General features: G+C 53.1%; 1 protein-coding gene across 6 annotated transcripts in view; it reads left to right on the forward strand.

Moving 5' to 3' along the window:
* Positions 1-9,693: 9,693 nt before the first annotated feature.
* DECR2 (2,4-dienoyl-CoA reductase 2) overlaps positions 9,694-13,042 on the forward strand; it is a 30,372-nt gene continuing 27,023 nt past the window's right edge. For 3 of the 6 annotated variants that reach the window (XR_013347337.1, XM_077828663.1, XM_077828662.1), the window contains exons 1-3: positions 9,959-10,012; positions 10,326-10,435; positions 12,644-12,712. Coding sequence is in view for 2 of the 6 variants with exons in the window: in XM_077828663.1 (XP_077684789.1) it covers positions 10,338-10,435; positions 12,644-12,712 (167 nt within the window). In the remaining 4 variants the exon portion in view is untranslated. Of the gene's footprint in view, positions 10,013-10,325; positions 10,436-11,653; positions 11,721-12,643; positions 12,713-13,042 lie in introns of those variants that run through there. The other 3 variants (XR_013347338.1, XR_013347340.1, XR_013347339.1) reach the window with 3 other exon arrangements.

Genomic DNA, 13,042 nt, shown 5'->3' on the forward strand with positions numbered 1-13,042 from the left:
TAATTGCATTCTATGACGAGATAAGTGTCTCTGTGGATGAGGGGAAAGTAGTGGACGTGTTGTTCCTTGACTTTAGCAAAGCTTTTGACACGGTCTCCCACAGTATTCTTGCCAGCAAGTTAAAGAAGTATGGGCTGGATGAATGGACTATAAGGTGGACAGAAAGCTGGCTAGATTGTTGGCTCAACGGGTAGTGATCAATGGCTCGATGTTTAGTTGGCAGCTGGTATCAAGTAGAGTACCCCAGGGATCTGTCCTCGGGCCGGTTTTGTTCAATATCTTCATTAATGATCTGGAGGATGGTGTGGATTGCACCCTCAGCAAGTTTGCAGATGACACTAAACTGGGAGGAGAGGTAGATACGCTGGAGGGTAGGGACAGGATACAGAGGGCCCTAGACAAATTAGAGGATTGGGCCAAAAAAAATCTGATGAGGTTCAACAAGGACACGTGCAGAGTCCTGCACTTAGAATGGAAGAATCCCATGCACCGCTACAGACTAAGGACCGAATGGCTAGCCAGCGGTTCTGCAGAAAAGGACCTAGGGGTTACAGTGGACGAGAAGCTGGATATGAGTCAACAGTTGTTGTTGCCAAGAAGGCCAATGGCATTTTGGGATGTATAAGTAGGGGCATTGCCAGCAGATCGAGGGACATGATCGTTCCCCTCTATTTGACATTGGTGAGGCCTCATCTGGAGTACTGTGTCCAGTTTTGGGCCCCACACGACAAGAAGGATGTGGAAAAACTGGAAAACATCCAGCGGAGGGTAACAAAAATGATTAAGGGACTGGAACACATGACTTATGAGGAGAGGCTGAGGGAACTGGGATTGTTTAGTCTGTGGAGGAGAAGAATGAGGGGGCATTTGATAGCAGCCTGCAACTACCTGAAAGGGGGTTCCAAAGAAGATGGATCTAGACTGTTCTCAGTGGTAGCAGATGACAGAACGAGGAGTAATGGTCCCAAGTTGCAGTGGGGGAGGTTTAGGTTGAATATTAGGAAAAACTTTTTCACCAGGAGGGTGGTGAAACACTGGAATGCATTACCTAGGGAGGTGGTGGAATCTCTTTCCATAGAAGTTTTTAAGCTCAGGCTTGAGAAAGCCCTGGCTGGGATGATTTAGTTGGGGATTGGTCCTGCTTTGAGCAGGGGGTTGGACTAGATGACCTCCTGAGGTCCCTTCCAAGCCTGATATTCTGTGATTCTATGAAAACATTTCAAAAAATCTCTGAGGCCATGAGGGACAGAGGCTACAGCAGGGACGCAACACGGTGCCGCGCGAAACTTAGAGGAGCTCAGACAAGCATCCCAGAAAACCAAAGAATCAAACGGATGCTCCGGGACAGAGCCCCAGACATGCTGCTTCTACGCTGAGCTGCATGCAATTCTAGCGGGGGCCGCCACCACTACCCCACCCCTGTCCGTGAACTCCAATGAGGGGTACTCTCTGCCCTGCCTGAGGATTTTGTGGCTGGGGAAGATGAGGAGGTGGAGAACGAGCTTGAGGAGAGCACACAGCACACCGTTCTCCCCGACAGGCAGGATCTTTTTATCACCCTGAAATACCTTCCCAACCCAACCAAGCCAGAGAAGGGAGTGAGTACACTCTGGTGAGTGTACCTTTTTAAATATAATACATGTTATAAAAGCAAGCGTTTTTTAATGATTAAGTAGCCATGAGGACTTGGGATGCATTTGTGGCCAGTGCAGCTACTGGAAAGGCTGTTAACATGTCTGGGGATGGAGCGGAAATCCTCCAGGGACATCTCCATGAAGCTCTCCTGGAGGTACTCTAAAAGCCTTTGCAGAAGGTTTCTGGGAAGAGCAGCCTTATTCCATCCTCCATGGTAGGACGTTTTACCACGCCATGCTAGTAGCAAGTAATCTGGTATCATTGCATGAGAAAGCCTGGCAGCGTACGGTCCCGGTGTTTTTTGGCATTCAAGCAACATCCGTTCTTTATCTCTCTGTGTTATCCTGAGGAGAGTGATATCATTCATGGTAACCTGGTTGAAATAGGGGAATTTAATTAAGGGGACATTCAGAGGTGGCCATTCCTACTGGGCTGTTTGCCTGCGGCTGAAAAGATATCCTCCCTGCAGTTAGCCACGCGGTGGGGGGTGGGGGTGGGGCATTGGCGCTGAGCTGTTCACGTTTGGCTAGCAGGGATCTTTTCTGATACCAGCCACGCGTGGGGTGAGGGGTAAAGCAATCATCCCAGAAAATTGGATGCGGGCAGGGAGTTAGTTTGGTTTCTTCTGCTGCACGTTAACAGGAAAACTGCAGCACTAAATGGCCAACTTAGTTTTGATTGGTATGGGAGAGGGGGGTGCTGCTGTTATGAAGGTTGCAGAAGCCAAAAGACTATGGCTTACCATGGCCGCCTGCATGCCAAATTCTGTTGCCTGGCGCTGCGTGTGCGATCTCTAACACCAAAGCCGCAGGCACTCAATATAAGATGCAAAATGTGACCTTGTACGAAAATCACATGTGCTCTGTAATGTGAATAGTGTTGTTCACCGTGAAAGAGTATAGCCATTGTTCTGTAAAATGTATCTTTTAAAATACTTCACTCCTTTTTTTTCCTCCAGCAGCTCCAAATGTTTCAAGCCTCCCTCCTCCGTCCCAAAGGCTATCTCAGAAAAGGCGGCGAAAAAAACCCACACGCAATGAAATGTTCTCTGAGCTCATGCAGTCGTCCGGCACTGACAGAGCTCAGCAGAATGTGTGGAGGGACACAATAGCAGACTACAGGAAAACGGCCAATGAACATGAGGAGAGGTGGCGGCAGGAAGATCAGAGGAGGCATGATGCAAAGCTGGGGCTACTGTGGGATCAAATGGACATGCTCCGGCATCTGGTGGAGGTTCATGAATGGCAGCAGGATCACAGACTGCCGCTGCAGCCCCTGTTTAACCACCCTCCCTCTTCCCCAAGTTCCATAGGCTCTCACCCAAGAACACGGCGGGGGGGGGAGACTCCGGGCACCCAACCACTCCATCCCAGCGGACAGCCCAAGGAACAGAAGGCTGTCATTCAACAAGTTTTAAAGTGGCCTTTTCTTTCCTTCCTACCCTCCTCCCACACCCCACCCGGGCTACCTTGTGAGTTATCTCCCTCTTTTTATAATCAATTAATAAAGAATACATATTTTTTAAATGATAGTGATTTTATTTCCTTTGCAAGCAAGCTGTGATCGAAGGGGGGAGGGCGGGTGGCTTACAGAAAATTTAGAGGCAACAAGGGGGTGGGTTTTCATGAAGGAGAAACAAACAGAAGTGTCACACAGTACCCTAGCCAGTCATGAAACTGGTTTTTGAAACTTCTCTGATGCGCAGCACTTCCTGCTGTGCTCTTCTAACTGCCCTGGGGTCTGGCTGCGCGTATTCAGCGGCCAGGTCATTTGCATCAACCTCCCACCCTGCCATAAACATCTCCCCCTTACTCTCACAGAGATTGTGGAGCACACAGCAAGCAGCAATAACAATGAGAATACCGGTTTTGCTGAGGTCTGAGCGAGTCAGTAAACTGCGCCAGCGACCCTTTAAATGTCCAAATGCACATTCTACCACCATTCTGCACTTGCTCAGCCTATAGTTGAACAGCTCCTTACTACTGTCCAGGGTGCCTATGTACGACTTCATGAGCCAGGGCATTAAGGGGTAGGCTGGGTCCCAGAGGATAACTATAGGCATTTCAACATCCCCAATGGTTATTTTCTGGTCTGGGAAGTAAATCCCTTCCTGCAGCCATTTAAACAGACCAGAGTTCCTGAAGACACTAGCGTCATGAACCTTTCCCAGCCATCCCACGTTGATGCTGGTGAAACGTCCCTTGTGATCCACCAGTACTTGCAGCACCATTGAAAAGTACCCTTTGTGGTTTATGTACTGGCTGCTCTGGTGGTCTGGTCCCAAGATAAGAGATATGCGTTCCATCTATAGCCCCACCATAGTTAGGGAATCCCATTGCAGCAAAGCCATCTAGTATGACCTGCACATTTCCCAGAGTCATTACCTTTGATAGAGGCAGCTCAATGATTGCGTTGGCTACTTGCATCACAGCAACCCCTACAGTAGATTTGCCCACTCCAAATTGATTCCCGACTGACCGGTAGCTGTCTGGCGTTGCAAGCTTCCACAGGGCTATTGCCACTCGCTTGTGAACTGTGAGGCTGCTCTCATCTTGATATTCTTGCGCTTCAGGGCAGGGGAAAGCAAGTCACAAAGTTCCATAAAAGTGCCCTTACACATGCGAAAGTTTCAGAGCCACTGGGAATCATCCCAAACCCGCAACACTGTGCGGTCCCACCACTCTGTGCTTGTTTCCCGGGCCCAGAATCGGTGTTTCACGGCATGAGCCTGCCCCATTAACACCATGATCTCCAAATTGCTGGGGACTGCGGTTTTAGAGAAATCTGTGTTCATGTCCTCATCACCGCACTGCTGTCACCTCCTCGCCAGTTTTTTCAGGTGGTGGTTCTGCATAAACTGCGTGATAATGTGCGAGGTGTTTACAATGGTCATAACTGCTGTGGTGAGCTGAACAGGCTCCATGCTTGCTTGCTATGGTTTCTGCTCGGGCAATCCAGGGAAAAGGGCACAAAACGATTGTCTGCCATTGCTCTGACAGAGGGAGGGGCGACTGACAACATGGTTTACAGGTTGGCTGACGGAATTAAAATCAACAAACTTTGCATCAAGGAGAAACAGAATGGCCCCCTCAAGGACAGAACTCAAAACCCTGGGTTTAGCAGGCCATTGATTTCACAGGGGAAGGGAGGAGAAAATGAATACAAAACAAATCTGGTCTATTTCTTGTTTTGATCCACTTCATCTACCTTTATACATCTTGCTGGCAGCAGACGGTGCAGTACGACTGCTGGCCATCGTCATCTCCTGGGTTCTCGGCAGAAGACGGTGCAGTATGACTGCTGGCCATTGTCGTCTCCTGGCTGCTCATTAAAAGACGGTGCAGTCGGGCTGCCAGCAGGACTGAATCGCCATGAGAAGAAACTTAAAAGGGAAATGACCTGGCTGAGTCACTCCCATTTTTGCCCAGGCGCCCCTGACCGACCTCACTGAGGTCGGCTAAAAGAGCACCCTGCAGTATGGCGACGATAGCTACCAGTCATACTGCACTGTCTGCTGCCAAAAGGCAATGAGCTGCTGCCGTGTAGCAATGCAGTACCACGTCTGTGAGCACCCAGGTGACAGTGAGCTGAGCGGGCTCCATGCTTGCCGCGGTATGGCGTCTGCACGGGTAACCCAGGAAAAAAGGCGCAAAACGAATGTCTGCTGTTGCTTTCACGGGGGAGGGGGGGGAGAGGGGGCCTGACAATATGTACCCAGAACCACCTGCAACAATGTTTTTGCCCCATCAGGCATTGGGATTTCTACCCAGAATTCAAATGGGAGGCGGAGACTGCGGGAACTGTGGGATAGCTACCCACAGTGCAACGCTCCGGAAGTTGACGGTTGCCTCGGTACTGTGGACGCACTCCACCAACTAAATGCACTTAGAGCATTTGTGTGGGGACACACACAATCGACTGTATAAAAACGCTTTCTACAAAACCGACTTCTATAAATTTGACCTAATTTTGTAGAGTAGACATGGCCTTACTCTCCTTTCTACAGTGGCTGCTAAGCAAGGGACCAGCTAGTACCAGTTGGCTGTGTCTTTGTGGTTTGAATACCTGCCCCCTGTGAACTAGACCAAGGCCCTCCACTTACCCTGCATGCGCTTCCTAATAGCCATTGGATGGTAAATGACCTTCTGGCACTGCTAGGCTGGGCTGGATTAGAACAGTCACCTGCAGGTGAGGGAGAGTAGCTCTTATCTAGTAGTTAGAGCACAGGAGGTTCATAGAGTTTAATGGCAGAAAGGACCATTGTGATCATCTAGTCCAGGGGTTCTCAAACTTCATTGCACCGCGACCCCCTTCTGACAACAAAAATGACTACATGACACCAGGCATTGGCTTCGGCCCTGGGTTCCAGCAAGTCTAATGACAGCCCTGGTAATCCCATTAAAACTGGGTCACGACCCACTTTGGGGTCCTGTGAACTATGCGCCACACAACAGCCTATTTAGTGCCGAGTAGGCGCTCAAGGAACCTGCCCAGGGACCTGCTGCAGCTGGGGGAGGGGCGCTCCTCCTCTGGTCCCCACCTAGCCTGAGCCACAATGTGCTGTGGCCAGAATGCGGGGCGCCCCTTCCCCCAGCACCAACTCTGCTGCGGTGCAGCCTGGGCTGGCCCCAGGCTGGGCCGGAACAGCCTGGACCCAGCCGTGGATGAGTCGCCCGGACCTGCTGGGGCAGTGCGGCTGGATTGGGCCCAACCGTGGTTGGGGCAGGGCAGCCCGGCCCCAGCTGCAGCTGGGGCGGCGCGGCTCAGCCCCAGTCATAGTCGGGGAGCCCAAACCTGCTTCGGTGGCTTGGCTGGAGTTGCCTGGCCCCAGCCGCAGCCAGAGCCGCCCGGACCCAGGCGTGCCCGGGGTGGCCCTCCCCCGGCCTAGACCTGCTGGGGCCTGGGGAGGGGCGCCTAACCTGCAGCCCCAAACCCAGAGCTGCCGCAGCAGGGAAAGAAGCTTCTCCCCCACAGCCCAGGTACTGCTTCTGTGGGGAGAGAGAGCTGGGGGGAGTCCTCTCTCCGTGCATAGCCACTGAGCACTCTCCTGAACCCTAAACCCCTCATTCTTGGCCCCACCCCAGAGCCCTCACCCCCTGCACCCCAATCCTCTCCCCCAGCCCTGAGCCCCTCATCCCCAGCGTCACCCCAGAGCCCACACCCCAGCCGGAGCCTTCACATCCCTGCACTCCAACCCTAAGCCTCTCATCTCTGACCCCACCCCAGAGCCTGCACCCCAAGCTGGAGCCCTCACACCCCTGCACTCCAGCCCTGAGCCCCCTCCCATACTCCGAATCCCTCAGCCCCACTCCCACCACATGAATTTTGTTATGTGCAATGATATGAAGGTGATGTGTCACACATCACCTTCATATTGGTGCATATAAAAAAATTCATTCCATACATGGGTGGGAAAAATTAGAGGGAACACTGGTCCTGACCCACAGTTTGAGAACTACTGATCTAGTCTGAAATTCAGCACCACACAGGCCAGAGAACCTTATCTAGTAATTCCTCCATTGAGCCCATAATGCTATGTACTACTCGTATCTCCTGGGCGCTAGAGCAGAAAGGCCCCAATCCTGTAAAGTATAGTGTGTGATGTGCTGTAGGAGGAACAACTTACAGTGCATAGCTCAACACCACTAAGCTCCACAGAGCCTTCTTTAGTGTGATCTTTATAACCTCAAAGAAATGAGCTTAGGTAAAGAGCTGCTTAAATGTACTGTAAGTCATAAAAATGTGTATCACCCTTCTGCCAAGAGCGGCACAGTTCATTTTTATTAGGAACTGTGGATTACCTCCAGCGCTGTCTCTGTGTGTGGCTCATCATTTAAGACCTGGGGCCTAGCTCTGCGGTTGACTCACTGTGTAACTTTGGGCAAGCCACATCACTTCCCAGTGCCTCAGTTTCCCTGAGAGGGATATGATATAGCCTCCCTTTTGCAAAGCCCATTGAGATTAACAGATGAAATGTTCAGTGTTGTTATGTTTTTAGCTCTTCTCCCACTGTCAATCCCTGAGTCATCCCCCACTTGTAAACCTTAAACACATTTCCTTTTGTTTGATTTTAAATTCTCGCTTTGACTTTACAGTTTTTTTTTTAACTTTACAGCTCAGCATCTAAGGTTAAGAAGACAGTAAAAGTGACAAAGGTTGGAATGGAACAGCTCTAAAGCAATACAGACTATGCAATTTCAATGGCAAACATGCAGATTATTTCAACATTCTCAACAGTGAAAGCTCAGAATGGAACAGCCCTAAAGCAATATAGGCTATGCAATTTCAATGGCAAACATGCAGACTATTTCAAAATTCTCAACAATAAAAGCTCAGTTTAGTGCAGTTAGATGCATCCTAAAGAAAATGGAACTAGGTGAAATGCTTAAGCCACTCAAAGCCACCTTATTCAAGCACTGTGTGGTTTCCTTTTGGAATTAGCATGTAAACTGGAGGGAGGAGCAGAGGGGACAAGTGAAGAGAGAAGGCAGATGTAATAGAATAAATGTTTGATTTGGGCCAGAGTAGAAACATCCAAATCCAGGTCCAAATCTTCCCTATATTTTCAGATGTTTGGATCTGGGGTTCTACAGCTGGCCACTGCCAGAGAAGGGGCAGTTGTGAAGGTGAAATTACTTCCCCGAAGGCTGGGATTGTTTAGATCTGGGCCCTTCTCTGGATCACGAATCAGTTTTGTTCAGTGTAATACTAGACCAGGGATGGGCAAACGACAGCCCACCAGCCAATTTAATCCGGCCCTCGAGCTCCCGCTGGGGGGCAGGGTCTGGGGCTTTCCCCACTCCAGCTGGGGAGCGGGGTCAAGGGCCGCTCCGCAAGCCACGGCTCCCGGAAGCAGCGGCATGTCCCCCCTCCAGCTCTTACGTTTAGGGGCAGCCAGAGGACTCTGCATGCTGCCCTGTACGCAGGTGCCACTCCCACAGATCTGCAGGGAACTGCAGGGGTGGTGCCTGTGAACGGGTCAGCATGCAGAGCTGCCTGGCCGTGCCTCTGTGTAGGAGCCGAAGAAGGGACATGCTGCTGCTTCCGGGAGCTGCTTGAGGTAAGCACCGCCCAGAGCCTGCACCCCCACCCCCTCCCGTGCCCCAACCCCCTGCGCCAGCCCTGTTCCCCCCCCGCCCCCCGAATCCCTCAGTCCCAGCCCGGAGCACCCTCGTGCACCCCAAACCCCTCATCCCCAGCCCCACCCCAGAGCCTGTACCTCCAGCCAGAACCCTCCCCCCCCCACACACCAACCCCCTGCCCCAGCCCAGAGCCCCCTCCTGTACCCTGAACTCCTCTTTTCTGGCCCGGCCCCACCCCAGAGCCTGCACCCCCACCCAGAGCCCTCACCCCCTTCTAAACCTGAACCCCAATTTTGTGAGCATTCATGGCCTGCCAAACAATTTCCATAACCAGCTGTGGCCCTCAGGCCAAAAAGTTTACCCACTCCTGTACTAGACTGTATTTTACAGCCCCTCCCCCAGCACAAGCAAAAGTAAGGGAAAAAGAAAACCATTGTTGAGGGTTACATCCCATGACCTCTACACATGTGGAGACGGGGACCACGTGAAGATCAGCAATGTGGATGTTCCCACTGGAAACACAGCAAAGGGCTATTTGAATGACAGCTACTAACCTTAAATCAGACTCTCTAGTAGGACAGGGATCTTATTAATCTCTTTTCTGCATGGACTTTCTCAAATCAGCTCGTAGGGGTTCTTGTATGGGCCTGATGGGGGGAGAGAGAAGACCCAAGTGTTCGACTCATCTCAAGCTGGACATGTTCATTAGTCTAATAAATCCCTATTGAACATGAGGTGGGGAGGCCGCGCTGCCTAGCGACAGAGCAGGGTTCTGTTCCTGGGTCTGCCGCAGGCTTCCCGCGGACGGGGCCCCCCTTGGGGCCACTTATTGCCACGGATGGACCCGGAGCTGCTCCTCAGCCGCCGGGAGGGGGGCGGGCTCTCTGCTCAGTCCCCGCGGGAGGCGGGCGTCAGACACTAGCCATGAGCGTCCGCGCGGCCTGGCAGCCTGGGCGGGAGTGTTCGTGGCTGGGTCCTTCCACCACGCTCTGGGCAGGCCCGGGGACGCTACATCGTGTGCCCCTGAGGCGGGGGCTGCGCCCCGCTTCCCCGCACGGCTCGCGGGAGCGGGCTGCCGCAGACAGCCCAGCCGCAGCAAAGCGAGCAGCGCGCATGCGCCTCGAGAAACACCCTGACGGGGCAGGGGGCCCGAGTGGGCATAAGAGCCCCAGAATACCCTGGATGGACTACAAATCCCGGCGTGCCCCGCGCGGAGCCCGCCACGGCGCAGGCGCTGTGCCCTGGAGGTGAGAAAGAGACCGAGTTCCGGCTGAGCCGCTCACGGCGGGTGCTAGGTGCGTCCCGAGCAGGGCTGCGCCGTGCCCCGGACCAGGGAGCCCTTTGCTGGGGGTGCGCGCCCCAGGGAGTGTCCCCGGCCCTCGCGAGAGCCTCTCACCGTGACTCTGGGCTGGAGCGGGCGGGCGGCCGAGGCTGGGGCAGGCTGGCATGGGCCGCCCTGGGTGGGAGCGGGTCCCTGCGGGCGGCGCACGGGAGAGCAGGCTGGACATGCAGGCGGGCCGCGCTGGCTGGGGGCGCTCTCCCCGGCGGCTGCCGCTTGCCGCTCTCGAGCTCGCGGCTTGTGCCTGACCCTGTCTCGCTCCGTTGCAGTGCAGGGAAGCCATGTCCCAGCCCGGCTCCGCTTGCCAGCCCCCGCCGGACGTTGACACAGATGACTGTCTCCAGGACTATTCCTACCTCTTTAGCCCGGATATTCTCAAGTGAGTGCAGGGCGAAGCGGCTCTTTCTGGCCCCCAAACGTCCTAGCTGTTCTCTGGCCCATGACCTGTGCTAGCCAGTGGTTATCTGCACTTTGCCCCTGTCCCGTGTACCATAACAACCCTGTCTCACGCCTTTCAGCCTGAAAAGCGGGGGAGGGTGCTTTCTGGGGGCCCCTCACAGGAATTGTCTTATTATTTATGAATGTGGGATTTGTGTTATCACAACTGGCCACTGGTCCATTAGATCCAGTAGTGTGCTTCTGGCCATTGCCAACATGATTCTCTTTATTTGTTCAGCACATGAGTGTGCGTGGTCCTTCACATGTGGTAATAAATTAATGTCTAGTGCTATTCATCAGTAGATCTCAAAGCTCTTTACAAAGGTGGTCAATATCATTATCTCCATTTTTACTAATGGGGAAACTGAGGCACAGGATGAAGTGACTCACAAAATGACTCAGCTGGCTAGTGGCAAAATCATGATAGAATCCAGGTCTCCTGAGTCCCAGTCCAGTGCTCTATCCATTAGGCCATGTTTCTGCCCTATATAAATAGGGTAGCTTATACTCTACAGGCAAGGCCGTCCCTAGTGGGATACGGGGCCGGGGCGGAAATGAGGCACGGGGCCCAGAGCGGTCATCCTGATTCGCCCTACCCAAGGGACTGCTCTGTCTACAGGTTTCTGTTGCACGGATATTATGATCTAAATTTATGCTTCAGAGAAAGTTGATCCCTCCACTCATATAGCTAAAGACATCTAGCCTACTGTGCAGTGCTTCATATGTGGGAAGGGATGTTCTTTCCGTCACCTCTGGTGGTCAGCTCATACCTTGAAGCATGAGATTTAATTACTCTTCTCTTAGCATATATAGATTCAGATTCCTAATGTTATTCAGCCCCTAGAATTTGGATTAACTTCCCCATTTATAGATTTTAAAGTACTGTGTCATCAGTGAGACTGCCCCCTCGATGGAAGGGTTTCTGCAGACAGACAGATTGCTGTAGCACAGAGGTGGGCAAACTACAGTCTGCGGGCCACATCCAGCCCATGGGACCCTCCTGCCTGGCTCCTGAGCTCCTGGCCCGGGACGCTTGCCCCTAGCCCCTCCCCTGCTGTTCCCCCTCCCCCACAGCCTCAGCTCACTGCGCTGCCAGTGCAATGTTCTGGGTGGCGGGGTTGCAGAGCCTGGCCTGACTTGGTGCTCTGTGCTGCGCGTTGCATGGCTGGCTCCAGCTGGGCAGCACGGCTGTAGGACCGCTAGCCACCGGTGCTCCAGGCAGCATGGTAAGGGAACGGGGGGGTTGGATAGAGGGCAGGGGAGTTCGGGGTGTCGTCAGGGGCCGGGGTGTGGGTAGGGGTTGGGGCGGTCAGAGGGTGGGGAACAGGGGGGTTGAATGGATGCAGGGGTCCTGGGGGGGCAGTCAGGAATGAGAGGAGGGGTTGGATGGGGTGGCAGAGGGCAGTCGGGTGGAGGTTCTGGGGGCAGTCGGGACAGGGAGAAGGGGTGGTTGCATGGGGCAGGGGTCCGGGGGGGGGTCAGTCAGGAAGGAGAGGGGTTGGATGGGGCGGCTGGGGGCAGTTAGGGACGGGAGGTCTGGGGGCGGTTAGGGGACAGAGAGCGGGGCGGGTGGATGGGACAGGGGTTCCGGGGGACCATCAGGGAACAGGGGGGCTTGGATGGGGCAGGAGTCTAAGGGGGCCGTGAGGGGCGAGAAGCAGGGGGGGTCGGATAGGGGGCAGGAGCCGGGCCACGCCTGGCTGTCTGGGGAGGCACAGCCTTTCCTAACCGGCCCTCCATACAATTTTGGAAACCCGATGCGGCCCTCAGGCCAAAAAGTTTGCCCGCCCCTGCTATAGCAGATGGACATCGCTGCCTCAGTAGATTCAGCCTCAGGAGTCTCTCTAAACTGACCCCTACATTCAGAGTCTGGGACTAAGTATCCCAAGCATGCTGTACTTTAACATGGTGTGTGCTAGTATCTGATCTGCTTCCTAAAGCAGCCTCCATGCCAGCAGCCCACTGTCTCACTCCAGGGGGTAGGGTACTTGTTGCTTCCATGAGATTGCTGTGCATGCACTTCCCGTCATTGCTGTGTCTTTGGCTTTGATCAGAATTGTTGCCCTCCATGACTGAGGCAGGGAAACATCTAGATGAATTCCATGCATGAGAGTTTGGTTTTGAATGGCTTTACTTCCTCTGCCAACAGGGGCAAAGCTGCATTCATCACTGGAGGCGGCTCTGGGATTGGATTCCGGGTAGCGGAGGTTTTCATGAGGTATGGATCTCTGATCTTCCATGATAGTTTTGTTCCCAGCCCACCCCATCTGCTTCCTCTACTTTCATATTCCCCAGCTTCCTCTATTCATTGTTTAGCTGAACCAGCCCAGAGAAAACAAGTATTTCCCTAAGTATAGCTTTTGTCTGATTCCTGAACTCACCCTTTGGAAAAGCCTAACTTTTATTTTCATGACTTTTCATTTTGCTACTGGATCCCAGCTAGCTTTGTACATGTCAAAATCTATTGAGAAAGGCTATTCTCTTGTGATTTCCAGCACAGTTTTTCATGTTCAAACAGTTAGTGCTCATATATTTTCATAGAAAATAT

Source organism: Eretmochelys imbricata, chromosome 10, assembly GCF_965152235.1.
Source record: "Eretmochelys imbricata isolate rEreImb1 chromosome 10, rEreImb1.hap1, whole genome shotgun sequence".
NCBI classification, from domain to species: Eukaryota; Metazoa; Chordata; order Testudines; family Cheloniidae; genus Eretmochelys; species Eretmochelys imbricata.